This window comes from Tremella mesenterica (assembly GCF_000271645.1).
Source record: "Tremella mesenterica DSM 1558 unplaced genomic scaffold TREMEscaffold_1, whole genome shotgun sequence".
Lineage (NCBI taxonomy): Eukaryota > Fungi > Basidiomycota > Tremellomycetes > Tremellales > Tremellaceae > Tremella > Tremella mesenterica.
The window spans coordinates 3,387,058-3,404,169 of record NW_006711225.1 but is presented as its reverse complement, the minus strand read 5'-3'; the positions used below and the strand labels follow the sequence as shown (position 1 = coordinate 3,404,169).

Genomic DNA, 17,112 nt, shown 5'->3' with positions numbered 1-17,112 from the left:
GCTGATCTTCAGCCCGACCATCTACTACCCCAACTCCCATGGCCTTGCCAAGACCATAACTTACTTCCCTCGTCTGAACACGCCGAAGAAGGCTCTTCCGAGACTACCTTGGGGAAGACAATGGTCAATGTATCGACGTGAGTTGAATCATATCCCTCTGTAAAGACTAACGGGCCAGCTGCCGTGCCCAAACCCCCACGAGTCCGAGAAAATCAGGATCCTTTCGCACCGGGAAGTACCTATAGGTCATACTGGCGCAAATATGCGCAACGGGAAGCTGAGGCGATGAGACGCGGTGGTGTATGTCTGGTAAGTCTCCCCTATGTAGCTCTCTCGCTGAGCAATCAGTTCGAAGGTTGGCAAGAAGGTATATTGGATGAGAGGATGGTCCGGGCTTTTTTCTCTGGTTGTGTGGTAGCCACGGTGATACCAGAAGTCGAACATCGTATGTTGGCTCTTGTATTGATGATCGGAGCTTACAATCAGGTTCGATATCTTCATTCCTTTTACCTCTCTCACCCTCTGAAACGGACGGTCTCCTCCTCCCGTCCACGCAGCTTTCAGATCATCTAGCCAATTTATCCGCTGCGGATCTGGAGCGCAAGGCCACGGGAGCGTTTGCAGAAGCGTGGAAACTATTCACGCCTAAGGTGAGATTGAATAACGTACTCGAGCTCGTCCGTGTTTATCAGGAGGGTGGAAGAGGGTATATGGTGAGAGTCTTTGCTCACTCTCCATGGCTTCGGCTGATGATCCAGTTTCCTCATCGTTTTCGCTGGTCGTGCGCTTCGAAGCCGAGACCTCCATGGTGTACTGAGATAGCTAGTGAGATAGACATGCATACGTGAGGTTTATATGTAGATTCAGCGGCTTGATTTGCAGTGTGGTATTCTGTGATCTGTGATCACGGATCACGAAGCGGACATGGACGCGTCAATCAAAGTTGGCGAGAATTTTTGAAAAAAATCTGTCAATTTTCGTTGATGCTTCTTGATTCTTTCATTTCTTCACTATCAATCAACCAAGCTGAGCTTTTGTCTCTTCTTGTCCATCTTCTTATTTATCGCTTCAGCACTGAGCTACTTGCGAAATCTTGGCGAGCTCACCATTTCCGACAGATTGTTCCTCTTCCCCTCGACTGGCCAACTTTCTCCATCCTTTGTTTTCCGTAAGTACTGTCTAGCTCCAGTGAGCAGCGACAACTCGGCAACTAGAAATCTTTAAAACAAGATGGTCAAATACATACTAGTATGCGGTGGTGTTATCTCGTTCGTACTCTTCCCATCCCGCATAAATGTCAACTGATCATGTAGAGGTATAGGAAAGGGTGTCATAGGTCGGTTCAATCGTTTCACAAATTATACCTGTTCCCTCTGATCACACATCAAAACATTTTTGTTAAGTTTGAGCATCGAGTGTTGATGTAGTAAGTATAAAGAGAGCTGACAACATAGCCTCAAGTACCGGTCTTTTACTCAGAACTATGGGTCTGAAAGTCACAGCTATAAAAATTGATCCGTATATGAACATTGATGCGGGTACTATGGCACCTACTGAGCACGGTGGGTGATTTTGCTCTCAACCTCTGATACTAATCTCCTCCCCCCACCCCCCGGGGGGACTGCTCGTTCATCACTCTTATCTCTCAAAAGCTCATGCCGCCCGATAGATGTCCTCCTTTACCGCTGCGTTCAGCTTCGATGTAAATGACAGTCCGGACTGACTTCAGGTGAGGTATATGTCTTGAACGATGGAGGGGAGACGGATCTAGATTTAGGAAATTATGAGAGGTACCTCAACGTCTCATTGAATAGAGATAATAACGTGACAACTGGGAAAGTGTATCAACATGTCATCGCTAGAGAGGTATGTTAATTCGAATTTACAACCCATTTCACAACGACCCTCTCTCCAAGTCATCTCGTCTTGACCAGTTCTTCCAAGTACGACGCTGTCATCCTTTTGAAAATGAAAGAATCCAGCTCAAACGTATAGCGAAGAGGTGATTATCTGGGAAGTACCGTTCAAATCGTTCCACACCTCACAAACGCCATACAAGATTGGATCGAAAGAGTTTCTAAAATACCTGTGGACGAAACGAGTGAAGAGCCTGATGTCTGTATCATCGAGGTTAGTCCCAATTGTCTACCTCCACAAGTCTTTTGCTAATGCAGTTTAGTTAGGAGGTACAGTGGGAGATATCGAATCTATGCCTTTCATCGAAGCTATGAGACAGTTTCAATTCAGGGTTGGTCACGAGAATTTTGCTCTTATTTACGTTTCTCTTATTCCTGTGGTGGGAGGTGAACAAAAGACTAAACCTACTCAAGCTGGTGTTCGAGATCTTCGAGGGTTAGGTCTTCTTCCGGATCTTGTGAGTTGTCTTCCCCTTGTACAATCTCTCATCTTTCACTTTTTTATACACTTCTTCCATTTTCAAGAGTGAGAGAAGATAGAACTGAGAAAGATTATGAAAAGAACGAATCCTCACAACAGATTGCATGCCGATGCGAACTCCCTTTATTAAGCACCACCACTTCCAAAGTCTCCATGTTCTGTCATGTAGCTCCTAAACAAGTACTTGGAGTTCATAACGTTTCTTCTACCTATCATGTTCCTCTCCTTCTACGTGATCAGGGATTACTCGATTATCTCAAAGTACGACTCAACCTGGATACTGTCAACATCACTCCTGCTCAACAACAAGTAGGCAATGACTTACTTGGACGATGGAATCTTCTCACTGCTGGGTTAGTCTTTTCTTTTCATCCCAATAAGATATGTTGCTGATGGCCTTAGACAAGAAAGATTATTCGATACTGTTTCTATCGTCCTCGTTGGGAAGTATACAAGTTTACAGGATTCTTACATGTCCGTTGTAAAAGCTCTTGAACATGCGTCTATGCGTTGTGGGAGAAAGTTGGATCTACAAGTGAGATGAACCCTTTCCCTGCCTTCCCTTTCTTCCCACAAAATGTACCGAGTCTGATGATTACAGTGGGTAGACTCGTCAAATTTGGAACCCGCCACTCAAACCAAGAACCCAGTGGCATATCATGATGCCTGGCGAGCTGTGTGTTCTGCAAAGTAAGTGCTCTATGGGATTTGTAGAGTCAGGAGAATTGATGAAATAGGGGGATCATAGTCCCTGGTGGATTTGGATCGCGTGGGACAGAAGGTATGATAGCAGCTGTCAATTGGGCTAGAAAAGAAAACGTTCCTTTCCTTGGTATATGTCTTGGGTTCCAGGTGGCAGTAATTGAATGGGCTCGTAATGTGTGTGGTTTACAAGGTGAGTCAAAAAGTTGTTAAAATGGTGATTTGTAAGTTGATGATCAGATGCAAACTCTGCCGAACTCGTCCCATCCACTCCCCACCCAGTCATTTGCTTCATGCCTGAAATCTCAAAGACACATATGGGAGGCACCATGCGATTAGGTTTACGTCCTACCGTTTTTGAGCCGGGAACAGAGGGTAGTAAATTGAGACGATTGTACGGTAATAAAGAAGTCGCTTGGGAACGTCATAGACATCGATATGAGGTCGAACCGAAGTATGTTGAGCGATTGGAGTCGAAAGGTGGATTGAGGTTTATCGGGAAGGATGAAAGGGGTGAGCGAATGCAGATGTTAGAGTTAGACAGTGAGTTGAGCATGTCTTTCCTTCTTTAGCCCACCCTTCTCCCCCAATCCAATCCAACCCATCTCATCCCCCAACCCTTTCTTCATGTCTGTACTTGAAAACCTGATATCCCTTTCTTAATGTGACGAATGACATCCCTTCTCTTCTCGTCTCACAATCTTACATTTCACCCAAATGCTTGAAGTCGAGCCGACATATCAACGCTAACTTCACAGACCACCCATACTTCGTAGCTCTACAAGCTCATCCAGAATTCTGTTCCCGTCCTCTTAACCCTTCCCCAGCTTTCTTAGGTCTCATAGCCGCAGCATGCGGTCCTTCAATCCTTTCCACCCAATTAGAAGCTTCAAAAACATACAAAGATCCTCATCCAGAATCAGCAAAAGTGGTTCCTGAGAGTGAAGCGGTCACCGAATTTGCAAAAGGGAAAAAACAAGAAGTAGGAGGTATCAAAGTCCGACATGAGAATAAAATCAAAGATATTGATACACCTACGGAAACGGGAAGTGAAGAGGAAAAAGAAGATGTAGTTGAACATCCTAAATTCTCAACGGCGATGAAAAGGAGGGAACGTACTTTACAGAAAGTGAATTCGAAAGCTGAGTTGGAATTTTCATAACTGTTTAGGGGGACTTTTTGGGGATGAATGTAAGGAAGAGGGAATGATTAGTAGGTTATATCTTCTAATGAGAGATTTCTTCATCACTAGAGTACTCGTACAGACAAATAAGTTCAGTGAGGTTTAGATGATTTTCATGTGATTCTCATTCATGATACATGTGTCGTATTTTCATCTATCTTACAATGCTCATATCCACAAACTCACTTCTGAGATATATATATCTCATTACTAATTACCAATGTCGTGGCCGACTCGACGATCGACGAGCTGGTCTTCGAAATTCAAATGGGTATCAAGTGGGTGTTACCCAAAAAAAAACTCACTGAAGGGAAGACTCGAAATCATCACAAGTATCAGTATCTCACAACCCCACAACAATCTGACAGATGAACAAAATGGAGAGAGCGTAATAGCGCAAAAGCGCATGCATTGTCCTCCGTACTTAAAAGTAACGGTTTAAAAAGTCTTTTTTTTTATCTTCTTCTAATACTTTCCTTCTTCTCATTCTCACATCTTTCCTCATCCATCTCCACCGCCATCTTTATCTTTACCCTTTTCACATCCCCACATCCTCACATCTCCTCATATCCAATATCAATCTCAGCAACACCGTCGAGGTTGTCGAATCGTCATTGAAGATGATTCATTCGAGTGAGGGGATAGAGAAGAGAGGAAATTGGTGAAGTTTTCAATGGAAAAGAATCCGAAAAGGAAGGAGAAGAGTTTAAGGGAATGAGGGATGATTTAAAGAGAAAGAAGACCGGGAAGATCGAGTAATCCAGTTTTACCTCCTTCATCACCGACAAGAGCATGAACGGTCGTTTTAGCATCGACAGCGAGATTACGAGTAGAGATTTGTTCTTCTCTTTTCCAAGGACGGCCTTGTTGCATACGACCTCCCCAAGCTTCAGTGCCCTCGGTATCTTCTCGTTTCCATGGTCGCCCCTGTTGCATACGTCCACCCCAAGCTTCGGAACCCTCGTCGTCGTCACGTTTCCAAGGACGGCCTTGTTGCATGCGACCTCCCCAAGCTTCGGATCCTTCGTCGTCGTCTCGCTTCCATGGACGCCCTTGTTGCATACGTCCTCCCCAAGCTTCAGAGCCTTCGTCGTCGTCTCGCTTCCATGGACGTCCTTGTTGCATCCTTCCACCCCAAGCTTCAGTGCCCTCGGTATCTTCACGTTTCCATGGACGTCCTTGTTGCATACGTCCACCCCAAGCTTCGGAACCTTCGGTATCTTCACGTTTCCATGGTCGTCCCTGCTGCATCCTTCCACCCCAAGCTTCGGAACCGGTGTCGTCCTCCCCTTCCCTCTTCCACGGGCGACCTTGTTGCATTCGTCCGCCCCAGGCTTCAGTTCCCTCGTCGTCCCTCTTCCATGGTCGTCCCTGCTGCATTCTACCGCCCCAGGCTTCGGTACCTTCGTCGTCCCTCTTCCAGGGTCTACCCTGCTGCATCCTACCACCCCAGGCTTCAGTTCCTTCCTCGTCACGTTTCCATGGACGCCCTTGCTGCATCCTACCACCCCAGGCTTCGGTACCCTCGTCGTCCCTCTTCCAGGGTCTACCTTGCTGCATCCTACCACCCCAGGCTTCGGTACCTTCGTCATCGCGTTTCCAAGGTCTACCTTGTTGCATTCGTCCACCCCAGGCTTCAGAACCAGTGTCATCACCATCCCTCTTCCAAGGACGACCTTGTTGCATCCTTCCGCCCCAGGCTTCGGTACCTTCGTCATCGCGTTTCCAAGGACGACCCTGTTGCATACGTCCGCCCCACATGGCATCACCAGTTTGGTCTGCGAGTCCGGTCTCGGAAGCCACCGGGACAGGTGCTGCGCCGGCAAGGATGGGAAGGAGAAGGAGAAGAGCGATGAGCTTCTTGTATCCGGTGATCATTGTTGCTGATTGTTTATTTGTGCTTTTCGAAAGAGTTAGCGGTGAAGATTTGTAACGGACGTTTGGAGTGAAGGTTGTACAGAAGTTTTGGAGTCGTAGACTTTGAGAATTGATGAGGATTGACGATTTGACGGAAAGTATCAGATGTTTTATGACTGACAGTCAGCTTGACACTGTTGATAGAGTGGAAGGAGGCGACGAGGCTGACGGAGTTGGGAGTGAGGAACATGAGTTGTCCTGACAGAAGAATGGTTGGGGTTCGAGAGGGTAGTGGGATGGTGAAGTGAAGGATAGAGAGTGGAGAAGTAGGTAGTGGCAGAGGGATTGAGAGGGACAGGGATGGACTCACAGAAAAAAAGGTGTTAACGGTTTTGAAATTTTAGAAAAAAGTTTTAAAAACAAAGTGAAGAAAGAGAGAAGGACGAATTGAACTGAAGAAACGTACCCTCATCCTCTCTCTTATATCTCTTTTTCCCAAGGAGCGCCCATAGTGTGGAGCACTCCCAAAGTGACAATAGTACCGATCTGGAATGAAAACGAATTGTCTGAGACGAAATGCGATCGAATGTACCGAGAGTGGATTTGTGACTTGATGTGGCTAGATTGAGATGAATGACGATGCTGAAAGCGGAGATGAGTAATGTCTTTTCGACTTATTTGTTATTTGTTGTTTACGTGTTTGAGTGGGTGGTTGATTCGGCGAGAATCCGGCACACTCACTGCATCGTGCTCCACTTCGGGGATGAAATGCCGTGATGATTTCGAAGTGGGAATACTTGAGGTTATCGCGTCATGTGATATTCGATGCAATGACAACAAGTCAGAATTAAACATCGAGTCTATGGATGTTTTGTCTTTTCGTCATGTGGTCGAGTTTGAGAAATTAGTGTGAATTAGTTTTCTCAACATTATGATGTCTTTATGCACAGAGCGAGATTTACATACTCTGTACAGGCAAAAGTGGGCACTTTTCTCTTACAGCTTGTTGAATATACGACCATGCCGTTGACGGCTGCTGAGACCGTAAAAGCTTTCTGAAGAGAGAAATGAAGATGAAGAGAATAGGACATAGATGTTGACATCGAAATTAAACATATACTCCACCTCCCACCTCTTTTCACGATCAGCCAGTAGACCAAGTGATCGATTCGAGTACTCACGCTCCAGCATCACGTCGATACTGTCTCCGTCCTCGAGTTCAAGTTCCAATGCGGTCTGCTCAGCAGTGACTCGAACACCTTCGTATACTAATCTTATCTATCAGTTGTGCATCTTACGTTGTCCTGTGGGATTTAATCTGGTAGTCTGGTGATGTGGAATACGGGAGAAGACGTGGTTGTGAAGGAAGATGAAAATGAAGAGCTTACCGGATGGTGGCCACATCAGCCCCCACACGTTCAGCATAAGCTGCCTGATCTCGTCAGCCACGATTCATGATCATTGGACCAATGTCATGTAAGGACTTTCAGCGGGGGAAATCGACACGCACGCATAGTTTCCCCAGTTTGGTAGACTTTTTGATCTTGAAGTAAATTTCATCTCCGTTTGGGGATGTCAATTTGATATTGATAGGAGCGTTACCTCGGTTGTCAGCGAGAGATGGACATATCGTCATTTGGTCACTCACCATCCTGAGCGACGGGTTTAGCCTCTGCAGGGGGTTGTGGGGGAGGGGGACTTCCACCGGCGTCTGACATTGTATGATACTGTATTAAGGTAAGCGGGAAGGTGATGTACGGATGCAAGTATGTAGATGTTAAAGAAGAAGATGGAGATTAAAAGTTGGTTGGTTGCTTAGGTGAGTGGGTGGTCGGTCGTGAGGGAGAATGTCGAGTGCAGTTTGCGGAGGTGAAGAGGCGGGTTTTAAAGTGGGGGATCATTTAATTAAAATGCCCATCACAAAGGCGTCTCTCAACCCAAATCAATGAATGGACGCTTCTGTCAGCCAAAACCCCCGGTAACCCTACATCACGACGTCCCAGTGCAACTGCTCAAAACATCGGAGTAACATTGGAACCAGGTACAAGGCATCATCCCATAGGTCCTTATCGAAAAGGACGAGTCAAACGCGAAAGAACGCGTGATTTTGTGGAGAGGACTTTGGTGAAACAGTGCCGCGTCCGAGCGATCAACCATCCATCCATCCATCCCACTTCACGTTGGTCAAAACGTCACTTTCTTGTATCCCTCCCTATTGCATGTCTCACGTCGACACATTCCAACTCAGTGTAGGCACTTCTAGCACACTTCTACCTCTCCGAGTGACCCTTTGGCCGTACTCAACTTGACTCGTCTTCCAACTTCCCCCCCCTCCCTCGTCGTCGTCGACCACCTCGTCTACCTTATCACCCTAGTGGCAGTCGCACGGTCAACGCCCATTGCGCATCACCCTTCTATCGCACAGACATCTTCTCATTGCCCCGATATCCCGGGATGCCTCGAAAGGCTCCGCCCAAAGAGGCCGTAGCTCCCATAGATCAGCTTACTCCCCCTTCTCCCCCCTCGCCTATTGTACACAAGCTTCGGCAAGATTGGAGGTGGGCAGGTATCTCCCAATTTCTTTGGACTTTTTCAGATGCTTTTGGATTATTAGATTGGGACATTGAGGTTAGTCTGTCCGTCCTTCTGGAACGTCTCCTCTTGACAGCTCTCACTTAAACATGAACTCGCCCGTCTCATGCAGCTGCAGAGTCGACCACTATAAAACTAATCGACAGATTCTTGAAGCCGACTTTGATGGTTCAGAGACTGTGCTCATACCGGATCTGATAGCCAAACTCCTCTACGCCTTGACGTATAACAGGCAGATCAAGTGAGTCTTTCTTGTCCATTCTCCCCTCGTATGTCCGAAGCCTAGTCGCCTGCTTACTCCCAGTCGTGAGAATGCTTTTGAACATCTTCGCAAGCAATACCTGAAACGAGTTCCGGAAACGAATGTACTTGGAACGCTAGAAGAGCCTGTGGAATGGGCTACACTAGGTCTCAGTCAAAAGGTGCGTTGCCGTCCCTCATTCCTGAAAGCCACTGGCCGGCGCTCACTTTTCAGGTTCAGATCTTCTGGGAGCTATGCGAGTGGCAGATGGCCGATCCAGCTCGATTCAGAGGTTTGCTCAAGAGCGAAGACGACGCAGTCACATGGGTATGTTCATTCTTCTTCCTTCACGAGCCCCAGACAAGTCCAAGTCATCGTACCTGGCATTTCCCTCACGCCTGGCTGACAACACAGCGGATAGACCCAATAGGATGGGATAAGTCCGGTAACATTTACTATCTTTTCGACGACAACCGACTGTGGGTTCAGCGTCTCCCACCACCCCCACCTCGACCGCCAAAGAAGACGAGTCTGAAGGCCATGAGGGCTTTGAAACGACAACGGCCCCCACCGCCAAAGAAAAAGGAGAAGAAGCCAGCTCCGCCATCGCCTTCACCTTCTCTGACACCTCCCCCACCTGAGCCCGAGGATCTGTCGGGACCGCGAAAAAGGAGACCAGTCTCATTTTACGGAAATCTGACTCCCACCGTTGATGCTCTCAAGCGAGGGGGGCCGAGCACGGGCACACCCCATGCTCGAGGATCCCGGAGCTCGACACGACTCAACGGTCATGTATCTGAGCCATCTGCGTCGCCGAGTAAACGAGGGGGAGACACACGGGTCCTGAGAAATGGAGGTCACAAAGAAGAAGGGAGCCAAGGCTCGAAGACTGCCTCCAAGGGAAAGCGAAAAGCTTTGGGTGACGACGAGAGTGAGTTGAGCGAGTTGACGGACGAAGAAGAACACCAGGCGCTGTTCAAAGCCAAGGGATTGACGCCATTCACCAAGGAGTCATCTCCTTCCGGGGCAGAGGAGCGTGTAAGAGTGAATTCATAGTCGATCAGCAAGTGGCATGGCTGACGAGATAGTCTCGGCAAGATTCGGAGCTGACCACTCTGAGCGACGAGGAAACAAAAGAGTTGAGTCCGACGCTTGCTGCCAACGGAGCTTCAACACCTGCACGGGATGAGGACGTTGACATGGGACAAAGTTCTTCGGAGGCCAAGGAACGGGACGAAAAGAAAGAGCAAGAAATTTCTGATGTCGAGGAGAAAGACGGACTCGGCATCGATGAGGAGAACGAGGAAGATGAGGTCAGATCGGTCGCTGAGGCGGCTTCAAATTTACCCGAAGGATTTGTCGAGTGGGAAGCCGTTTGTGTGACACTCTACGACTGGAGGACTTGGCCTGAGCAGTTTTCGCAGTCACGTCATCCAGACGAAAAGGCCTTGTATCATTTGCTCAAGAATGAAGTTGGACCGAAGATTATCGAGGAGCTCATTGTGAGTTCTTTCTCAGGCCAGACTGTTGTTATATGCTGATCTTCTAGGTGAAAGAGCAGGAACGACTCAAACAAGAAGCTATCAACAACCGTAAACGCTCATCCAGAATCGCTACCCGGGAATTGGAGAGGGAAGAGCAATTGAGGCGAGAAGCAGCCCAGCGAGAGATGGAAGAACGTATGGAGCGCGTTCGCATGGAAGAACTGCGTGCTGCCAAGGAAGAAGCCGAGGCCATAGCGAGGGAACGTGCAAGGGAGGAGAGGTTGAGGGAGAGAGAAGAAAGGGCGTTGGCTAGAGAAGAAGCGGCTTTGGCAAAGGTCATCGCTGAGCAAAAAGCCAAAGAGAGGGCGGAAAGAGAGAGGGAGGAGAGACTTAGGAGACGAGAAGGAGGTAGTGAGTTTGATGGGGATAGGAAGGGGAATGGAACCACTACACCAGTCACCAGCGCCGGTGTTGTCAAAGGTCAAGGGGAAAGATGGGAGTTGAATTGTGAAATATGTAGAAAGACAGGATGGAATTTGGTAAGTCACCAATTACCCCAGTATCACAGTACCTAGTCGGTGGTCAGACGTCACCTTCACCGTGAGAGGTTTAGAGTGATTCAGAGCTGATACGCAGGATGACGAGACTGATGTCGTTTGTTGTGATACTTGCAATAGATGGCAACATGTTGAATGTCATGACAGACAAGATAAAGCCGAAGGTCGACCTCCGCGCAATTGGGCGCAGGTGGATTTCAAGGTGAGGCCAAGGCCCTCGTTGAAGGTATCTATGGCTAATGTATAGTGCAAGGACTGTAGACGAAGAGCAGCAAGAGAGAGGGAACGTCAACTAGTCTCTGCACCGCTACCCCCATCATCAACTGCTCAACCTCGGCCTGTCCCTACTTCATCTATCTCACCAGTTCATCCTCCACCAACGTCAAGTACACAAATCAGACTGATCGTCGGTTCTGGGGATCCTTCACGTCAAAGCAATATCATCAACGGTCCTCCGCCTACCTCCTCTAATCAACATATAAATCAACCGCAACCACCTCAACATCCGCTAGGTCGTCCGATACAGTCACAGGGACATACGAACGGATCGAATAAGAACATACCTCATGGTCATAGTCATCCTTCTGGCTCGAGACTGGAGATGTCGAATGGTCTACCTCCTATCACGGGATATGTACCTCAGCAACCATCCCACTCACATCGACCACCACCACCACCACCACCACCCGTACCACCCTATGGTCATTCCCATCCTCAATATCAACCAGCTCCTATATATCCTCCTAATGGTACTCCTTACGTTCCTCCACAAGGTCGTCCAAGTCCACAGGTTCCTCGACCTTTGTCCACCTCACATCACCCGACCTCACACTTTCCTCAAGCCACTCGGCCTCCACAAAGCTTCCAACCTTCTCAACTTCCTTTTCCAGGACATCCTAACATGGTCCCAATATCACCCCCTCATCCTCCTAACGTCCCTACGGCTTCGACTGGTTATCCACCAAGACCCTTTGATCAGGGCACGACAAGACAAGAAATGTCTCCCGTTTCACAACACCTAGGAATCCCTCATTCACCTCATAGAGCAATGGGTATACAGGGAATATTGAATGGTCCTCCTCCGCCTATATCAGGACAACGACCACATGGATCATCCTCACCACATTCTTCTTTATCAGGAAATGACTTGTCTCGATCTTCACCAAATTCAGGACAATCTTACCCTTCTTCAATGTCGTATGTTCAGAATAAACCTACTTTCCCTCAGTATCCTTCAGACCATCAAAACCCATCATACCCTTCATATCCCTCGACACGACCTATACAAACTTCTGATACGTTGCAATCTTCTCAACCATCGCATGATCTTGGTTCCAACGTTGGACAGGGTCCTTCTGGTTTGTCCGGGTCAGGATCAGAGCAGAGATCATCGTGATGTTCTTGATACTTTGTCATAATCAGATTCGCGGGGTTCAGGATGCATTGCATTTGTGTTCAATTCTGACTCTGACCTTGCACACCTGATACATGCTGCATGCTGCATACATCTTACCCTTAGTGCTTCAATCCAGCTGCACAGCTGACCATATCGTCCTTCGCACAAGTTGTGGTAAGGGAAAGACACTTTTATGTCATGCAAAGGTCACTGGGATTAATTCCATGAAATGTGGAAAGAATTAATAACACTCCTGTCAATTCAAGACATCAAGTGAACTGTCTGTCACTCTAAATTACTCTATCCAAAATGACAGACGTGGAAATGAATAGTGATCGTATGTTATTTCTCTCATCTATCCGTCCCGAACTGATAAATAGCTTCAAGGAGAAGTAGAGTTTTTGAGCAAGGTGAGCTTTTCACCCTTTTTCCTCTTTGAATGAGAGAAAAAGAGGCTGACACTTGTCTTCATCTCTTCGGCACAATCACCCCTTGTATTCATTTTGTTTTTCACATAATCATTCAATTCGTATCGATACTACATCCCGTCGCTCATCCCATCTGTACTTCTTACTATGGTTCGCCGGATTCGTCGGATTCGTCGTTGGTATTTACAGCGTTGGATGGTGTGAATGGAAAGTCTAATACTGATTGGCCTGCAAGATGTGAGCTTTTCATCTTCTCTTTTTCATTTTTTACCTTGGATGTCTCAATTTCGACTTCTCCTTCGATGCCACTTTAAAAGACTCGATAAGCTATGTGAACGTTCTTATCCATTGCTATTTACCGCCTGTCCATGGGGTTTGGTTCTGATGTTCACAATGATATGATTCATCTTTCTTTTTCCCCAAATCCAACCTCTGTTTCGTAATTATCTACCCCTTCTCTCCCAGTTTTTTTCTTCCTGTAGCAGTGATTAGTGATGGAGATGTGATAATATGTCATACAGACTTTTCCACCTGCAACTCTCATCTACCTCCCTCCTTGACATGAGACACGATATGTCAGTGCAGTATTTCTCTCACCTTTCTTTTTCTCTTCATATTACTAGTTACAATGTGATACTGGTCCAATCAACTTACATCAGCCGTGGAAGGATGGATCATCATCGTCACTGGTCTCAACGAGGAAACCACCGAGGAAGATTTACAAGATCTCTTTGGGGAATTTGGAGAGATTAAGAATTTGTCTATGGCTTTAAATAGGCGAACGGGTTATGTCATGGTGAGCTTGTTTCTCTTGTATGCTGGTTTACTCTTCCTTCCTTCTTCTCTTTTCTTTGTTGTACCTATAAAGTGTCTGTCCACCCATGCTTCAGCCTGAATCGGCGTATAGGGACTTGTAACTCTCACTTGGTTTCGGTGGTCAATCACATCTTGTATATCCGCCGTCCTCAACCATTGACCTTCGGGTTCATCTCCTACGCTTGTGTGACTGGATCATACGTCTGGATCGATTGATTATTCCGGACAGTATGGGCGAGCGCAAAACTTTCAGTCAGAGGACAGGAGTAGGGTCATGGGTGGTAGGGAGGTTTGTACATTTGCTAAATCCCAGGGATACGCATTGATCGAGTATGCTTTACGAGACGAAGCTGCCGCAGCTATAAAAGGGACGAACGGGACTACATTTTTGGAGAAGACCATTACTAGGTGAGTCTTACGTGTCTCTGCTTTTCTCTACCACTTGCTGCTACATGCTACACAATCTATTCCGGTCTCTGTCGTGATTAGACCCACATTCTCCACGTGCTTCCCTCTCCACCATCTTGGGCACGTTGCAGTTTGGTGAGAAGTAGATTGTCATAACTTCGATTGAAGTGTATCGAGGATTACTGACACGCCAGCGACTACGCGTTTGCCAAAGGTCCAGCTGGGGCGAGAAGGAGTGCACCTCGGGCTCGAGGACGGGATCGGTCTCAATCGCCTGGAGGGAGATGAGGGCGGTGTAGATTATGCATCTGACTGATTGTGCTTCTCTTGGCTATACGTGTGGTCAATCTCTATACCCTGCATAGCCCTCGATCATGATCATGACCGGATGACCAGCTGGGCTGCTGGCTGCATGCTGGGAGAACATTCTGAAAGTGCGTGTCATGTTCGCCACTGGGTCAGTCGCACGCGACTTGGGACATTCCACCTCTGTTCCATCTTTCACTTTCCTTCGCCATTGTACATCATCACCGACCCAAAGCATATGCTACGCGCTGTTTGATATCGACCAATAGGTTTCATGCGACAGGATAGATCTACCAGTACAGCCAGATGATCAGATCTTGAAAGGCACCGCCAGAGTTTTTGGACGATACCCCAAATTTGATCACCCCCTTCACGACGTCGCGAGTTACGAACCTAGTTACCCCGAGCACCACCAGCCCATCACTCTTTCTTCTACTTTTACCAATCTTGACGTCTCAATCATCAGTAGACGACCGATCCCTCTCTTCTTCTACATCAATATCGCTGTTGCCCTGTGAGTCATCTCTCACATTCCGTACATTCCTATAAATACCGCAAATATCGGCGCTAATAACCCAGTTCATCATGTCTCCACCTTCTTCACCTTCTCCTCTTCATCCTTCCTCCCCAACCTCCTCTACATCACCCGAAGACCCATCAGAACTCATTTCATCCCTCCGAGCATCCCTATCCACCTCACAAACTCTCTTACAAACCCAAGCCACCCGTCTTGCCCAAATGTCAGATCTAGAAGCAGAGCTCTCTCAACTCAAAGCCCAACATTCATTCGTCATAGCCGCTAAAGAAGTCTTAGAAACTCGTCTACAAACCGAAAGCGCTTTACGTGAAGCAGCAGAAGAAAATGTAGACGCTTTACGTGGTCAAGTTGAACAAGCTAGAAGAGGTGTAATGCAATTACAAAAACAAGATAAAGAACGTAAACGTTTAAGTCAATTACCACCTCATTCAACATTAGGACATTCTCTTTCTGGTTTAGGTTTAGGTGGTGTTTCTTCTTCTTCTACTACTACTGCTTCTTCTTCTACCAATACTGAATTAGGGTTAGAAGGAATAGATGGAAAGAAAATCATAGGACAACAACATAAAAGGAAAAGTAGTCAAAGTGAAAATTCAATGATGATCACTCAAAATCTATCACCTGAAGTACAAGTATCAAAAGTTGGAGGATTGAGAGAATTAAGGTTAACTCAAGGACATTCTATTGGTTATGGTACACAACATGTACAAACTTCACCAAATCAAAATAATTTAACTCTTTCTCCTGGACAAATCGATTCTCCACCACGTTCGAATCGTTTAAGTACACCACCACCTTTACCTCCATTGAAAGATCTCAAAGAGATCAAAGATTTCAAGGATATGAAGGATGTGAAGAATACGAAAGATTTGAAAGATATCAAAGATTCAAAAGATTTTAAAGATTTAGAGATGGAAGTTCAGATATTACGTTCGGAAACGAATAAATTATCACGTCGATTAGAAGAAAGTGAAGAAGCTAGACAAGCTTCTGAATCTTGTTTAAAAGTTTTGAGAGAATTTATAGCTTCTCCTTCACCTGGGACGGATAATAATATCAATCCTTTAGATTTACAAGGGATTCGATTACCTCCTCTACCCACTGATCGTGAGACGGAATTGGAAGAGAATTTTTCTAATGTGATTCGATTAGATGGTGATATAAAATCATCAATAACTCCATCACCCGTACCTCCTACCACTACCACCACCACCACTGCAACATCAACATCAACCACTCAAGGACAAACAAAAGGTTGGGGATTTAAATTATGGAAACAATCAACACCTACTTCTCCAGCATTATCAACATCAGTAGAACCTCCCACCACTCCTCAACCTCCACTTCTTTCTCCAGGAGGGATGACGACACCTTTACCTAATATCGAAACTCAGACCCCACAACTCTCCACTCCTGATCCTTTGAAAGACGATACGAACACTCTCACTCCTATCCTTGGTGGAAGCGATGAAATCGTTACACCGGGTGATGATGTAATTGTAGAAGGTACAAAAGGAGCTGGTAGTAGAGAAGGAATACCAACAGGAACACCATTATCAAATCTAGTCAATTGGACAAGAGGTGTAGTACCAGGTCCACCTATCCCACCTACTCCTGCAATGGGAAATACAATTCCAACTCCTCCTACTATGACCACACGTAAATTATCATCACTCTTTTCACGCGCGTCAAAAGATAAAGGAACGCAAGGGATGGTGAAAGAAATGTCTGTAACTAAAGAAAGATTAGAACCTAGTCCTATCATCGGTGATACAATAAGTAATGAATTGGAACCAAGTCCTCTGATAGGTGATACGTCTTTACCTATCTCTCCTGACTTGGAGGGAAAGTCGATGAATGGGAATGATGGATTGACATCTTTGTCGAATGAGACGGAGGGGGAATTAGGTCAGTCGGATAAGATAATCTCTTCATCTGAGAGATTGGACAGAGAGGAGGAGAAGTCTACGAAATTGGGAACATCGTCTATAACGTTAGAGACTACCGATGATAAGGGAGAAGAAGGTGAGATCAATGTTGGTGAGGTTTTGGCGGACAAGGAATGAACAGCGTTTTCACTTTCGTCTGTTGATCCTGATGAAAGATTACCAAAGGGTGAATGACTTTCTTATTTTGGGTTCAAACATACATGCGGGCAAGTATGTTCAAGGGGATTAGTGATATTGGTTTTTGAGTCGCAAAGATGG

At 46.4% G+C, this 17,112-nt stretch overlaps 7 protein-coding genes across 7 annotated transcripts; 5 read left to right on the top strand and 2 right to left on the bottom strand.

The window, feature by feature from the left end:
- Positions 1 to 180: 180 nt before the first annotated feature.
- TREMEDRAFT_56071 (uncharacterized protein) lies at positions 181 to 848 on the top strand (the record flags this gene model as incomplete). Its single annotated transcript, XM_007001010.1, has 4 exons — positions 181 to 309; positions 349 to 445; positions 487 to 713; positions 759 to 848. Coding segments are annotated over 4 exons (543 nt in total), but the record flags the coding sequence as incomplete, so codon positions are not given.
- A 382-nt stretch (positions 849 to 1,230) lies between these two features.
- TREMEDRAFT_42073 (uncharacterized protein) lies at positions 1,231 to 4,344 on the top strand (the record flags this gene model as incomplete). The annotated part of the gene is made up of 12 exons (XM_007000928.1): positions 1,231 to 1,268; positions 1,314 to 1,336; positions 1,455 to 1,562; positions 1,730 to 1,866; positions 1,996 to 2,130; positions 2,180 to 2,374; positions 2,497 to 2,750; positions 2,800 to 2,932; positions 2,999 to 3,087; positions 3,135 to 3,292; positions 3,340 to 3,642; positions 3,858 to 4,344. 12 exons carry the CDS (start codon positions 1,231 to 1,233, stop codon positions 4,259 to 4,261), a joined length of 1,977 nt encoding a protein of 658 aa, XP_007000990.1. The 3' UTR covers positions 4,262 to 4,344.
- A 664-nt stretch (positions 4,345 to 5,008) lies between these two features.
- TREMEDRAFT_59059 (uncharacterized protein) lies at positions 5,009 to 6,160 on the bottom strand (the record flags this gene model as incomplete). Its single annotated transcript, XM_007001434.1, has 1 exon — positions 5,009 to 6,160. One exon carries the CDS (start codon positions 6,158 to 6,160, stop codon positions 5,009 to 5,011), a length of 1,152 nt encoding a protein of 383 aa, XP_007001496.1.
- Positions 6,161 to 7,066: 906 nt separating this feature from the next.
- TREMEDRAFT_70849 (uncharacterized protein) lies at positions 7,067 to 7,967 on the bottom strand. Its single transcript, XM_007001990.1, has 5 exons — positions 7,788 to 7,967; positions 7,650 to 7,741; positions 7,528 to 7,571; positions 7,321 to 7,412; positions 7,067 to 7,273 (listed from the first exon to the last, which is right to left on the bottom strand). Exons 1-5 carry the CDS (start codon positions 7,855 to 7,857, stop codon positions 7,248 to 7,250), a joined length of 324 nt encoding a protein of 107 aa, XP_007002052.1. The 5' UTR covers positions 7,858 to 7,967; the 3' UTR covers positions 7,067 to 7,247.
- A 626-nt stretch (positions 7,968 to 8,593) lies between these two features.
- Positions 8,594 to 12,409, top strand: TREMEDRAFT_59057 (uncharacterized protein; the record flags this gene model as incomplete). The annotated part of the gene is made up of 10 exons (XM_007001433.1): positions 8,594 to 8,767; positions 8,878 to 8,972; positions 9,036 to 9,153; positions 9,207 to 9,299; positions 9,387 to 9,903; positions 9,934 to 10,010; positions 10,061 to 10,474; positions 10,522 to 10,995; positions 11,093 to 11,215; positions 11,261 to 12,409. The coding sequence occupies 10 exons, from the start codon at positions 8,594 to 8,596 to the stop codon at positions 12,407 to 12,409; spliced, it is 3,234 nt and encodes a 1,077-aa protein (XP_007001495.1).
- A 1,086-nt stretch (positions 12,410 to 13,495) lies between these two features.
- TREMEDRAFT_25312 (uncharacterized protein) lies at positions 13,496 to 14,349 on the top strand (the record flags this gene model as incomplete). The annotated part of the gene is made up of 3 exons (XM_007000552.1): positions 13,496 to 13,633; positions 13,967 to 14,061; positions 14,256 to 14,349. Coding segments are annotated over 3 exons (327 nt in total), but the record flags the coding sequence as incomplete, so codon positions are not given.
- Positions 14,350 to 15,105: 756 nt separating this feature from the next.
- Positions 15,106 to 16,971, top strand: TREMEDRAFT_59055 (uncharacterized protein; the record flags this gene model as incomplete). Its single annotated transcript, XM_007001432.1, has 1 exon — positions 15,106 to 16,971. One exon carries the CDS (start codon positions 15,106 to 15,108, stop codon positions 16,969 to 16,971), a length of 1,866 nt encoding a protein of 621 aa, XP_007001494.1.
- Between the last annotated feature and the right edge of the window lie 141 nt (positions 16,972 to 17,112).

Coding starts and splice junctions, on each gene's coding strand:
- TREMEDRAFT_70849 (XM_007001990.1), bottom strand. CDS start 7,857: ATGTCAGACGCCGGTGGAAGTCCCCCTCCCCCACAACCCCCTGCAGAG. Junction 7,742..7,787: donor TAAACCCGTCGCTCAGGATG/GTGAGTGACCAA, acceptor CTGACAACCGAG/GTAACGCTCCTATCAATATC. Junction 7,572..7,649: donor CCAAACTGGGGAAACTATGC/GTGCGTGTCGAT, acceptor TGACGAGATCAG/GCAGCTTATGCTGAACGTGT.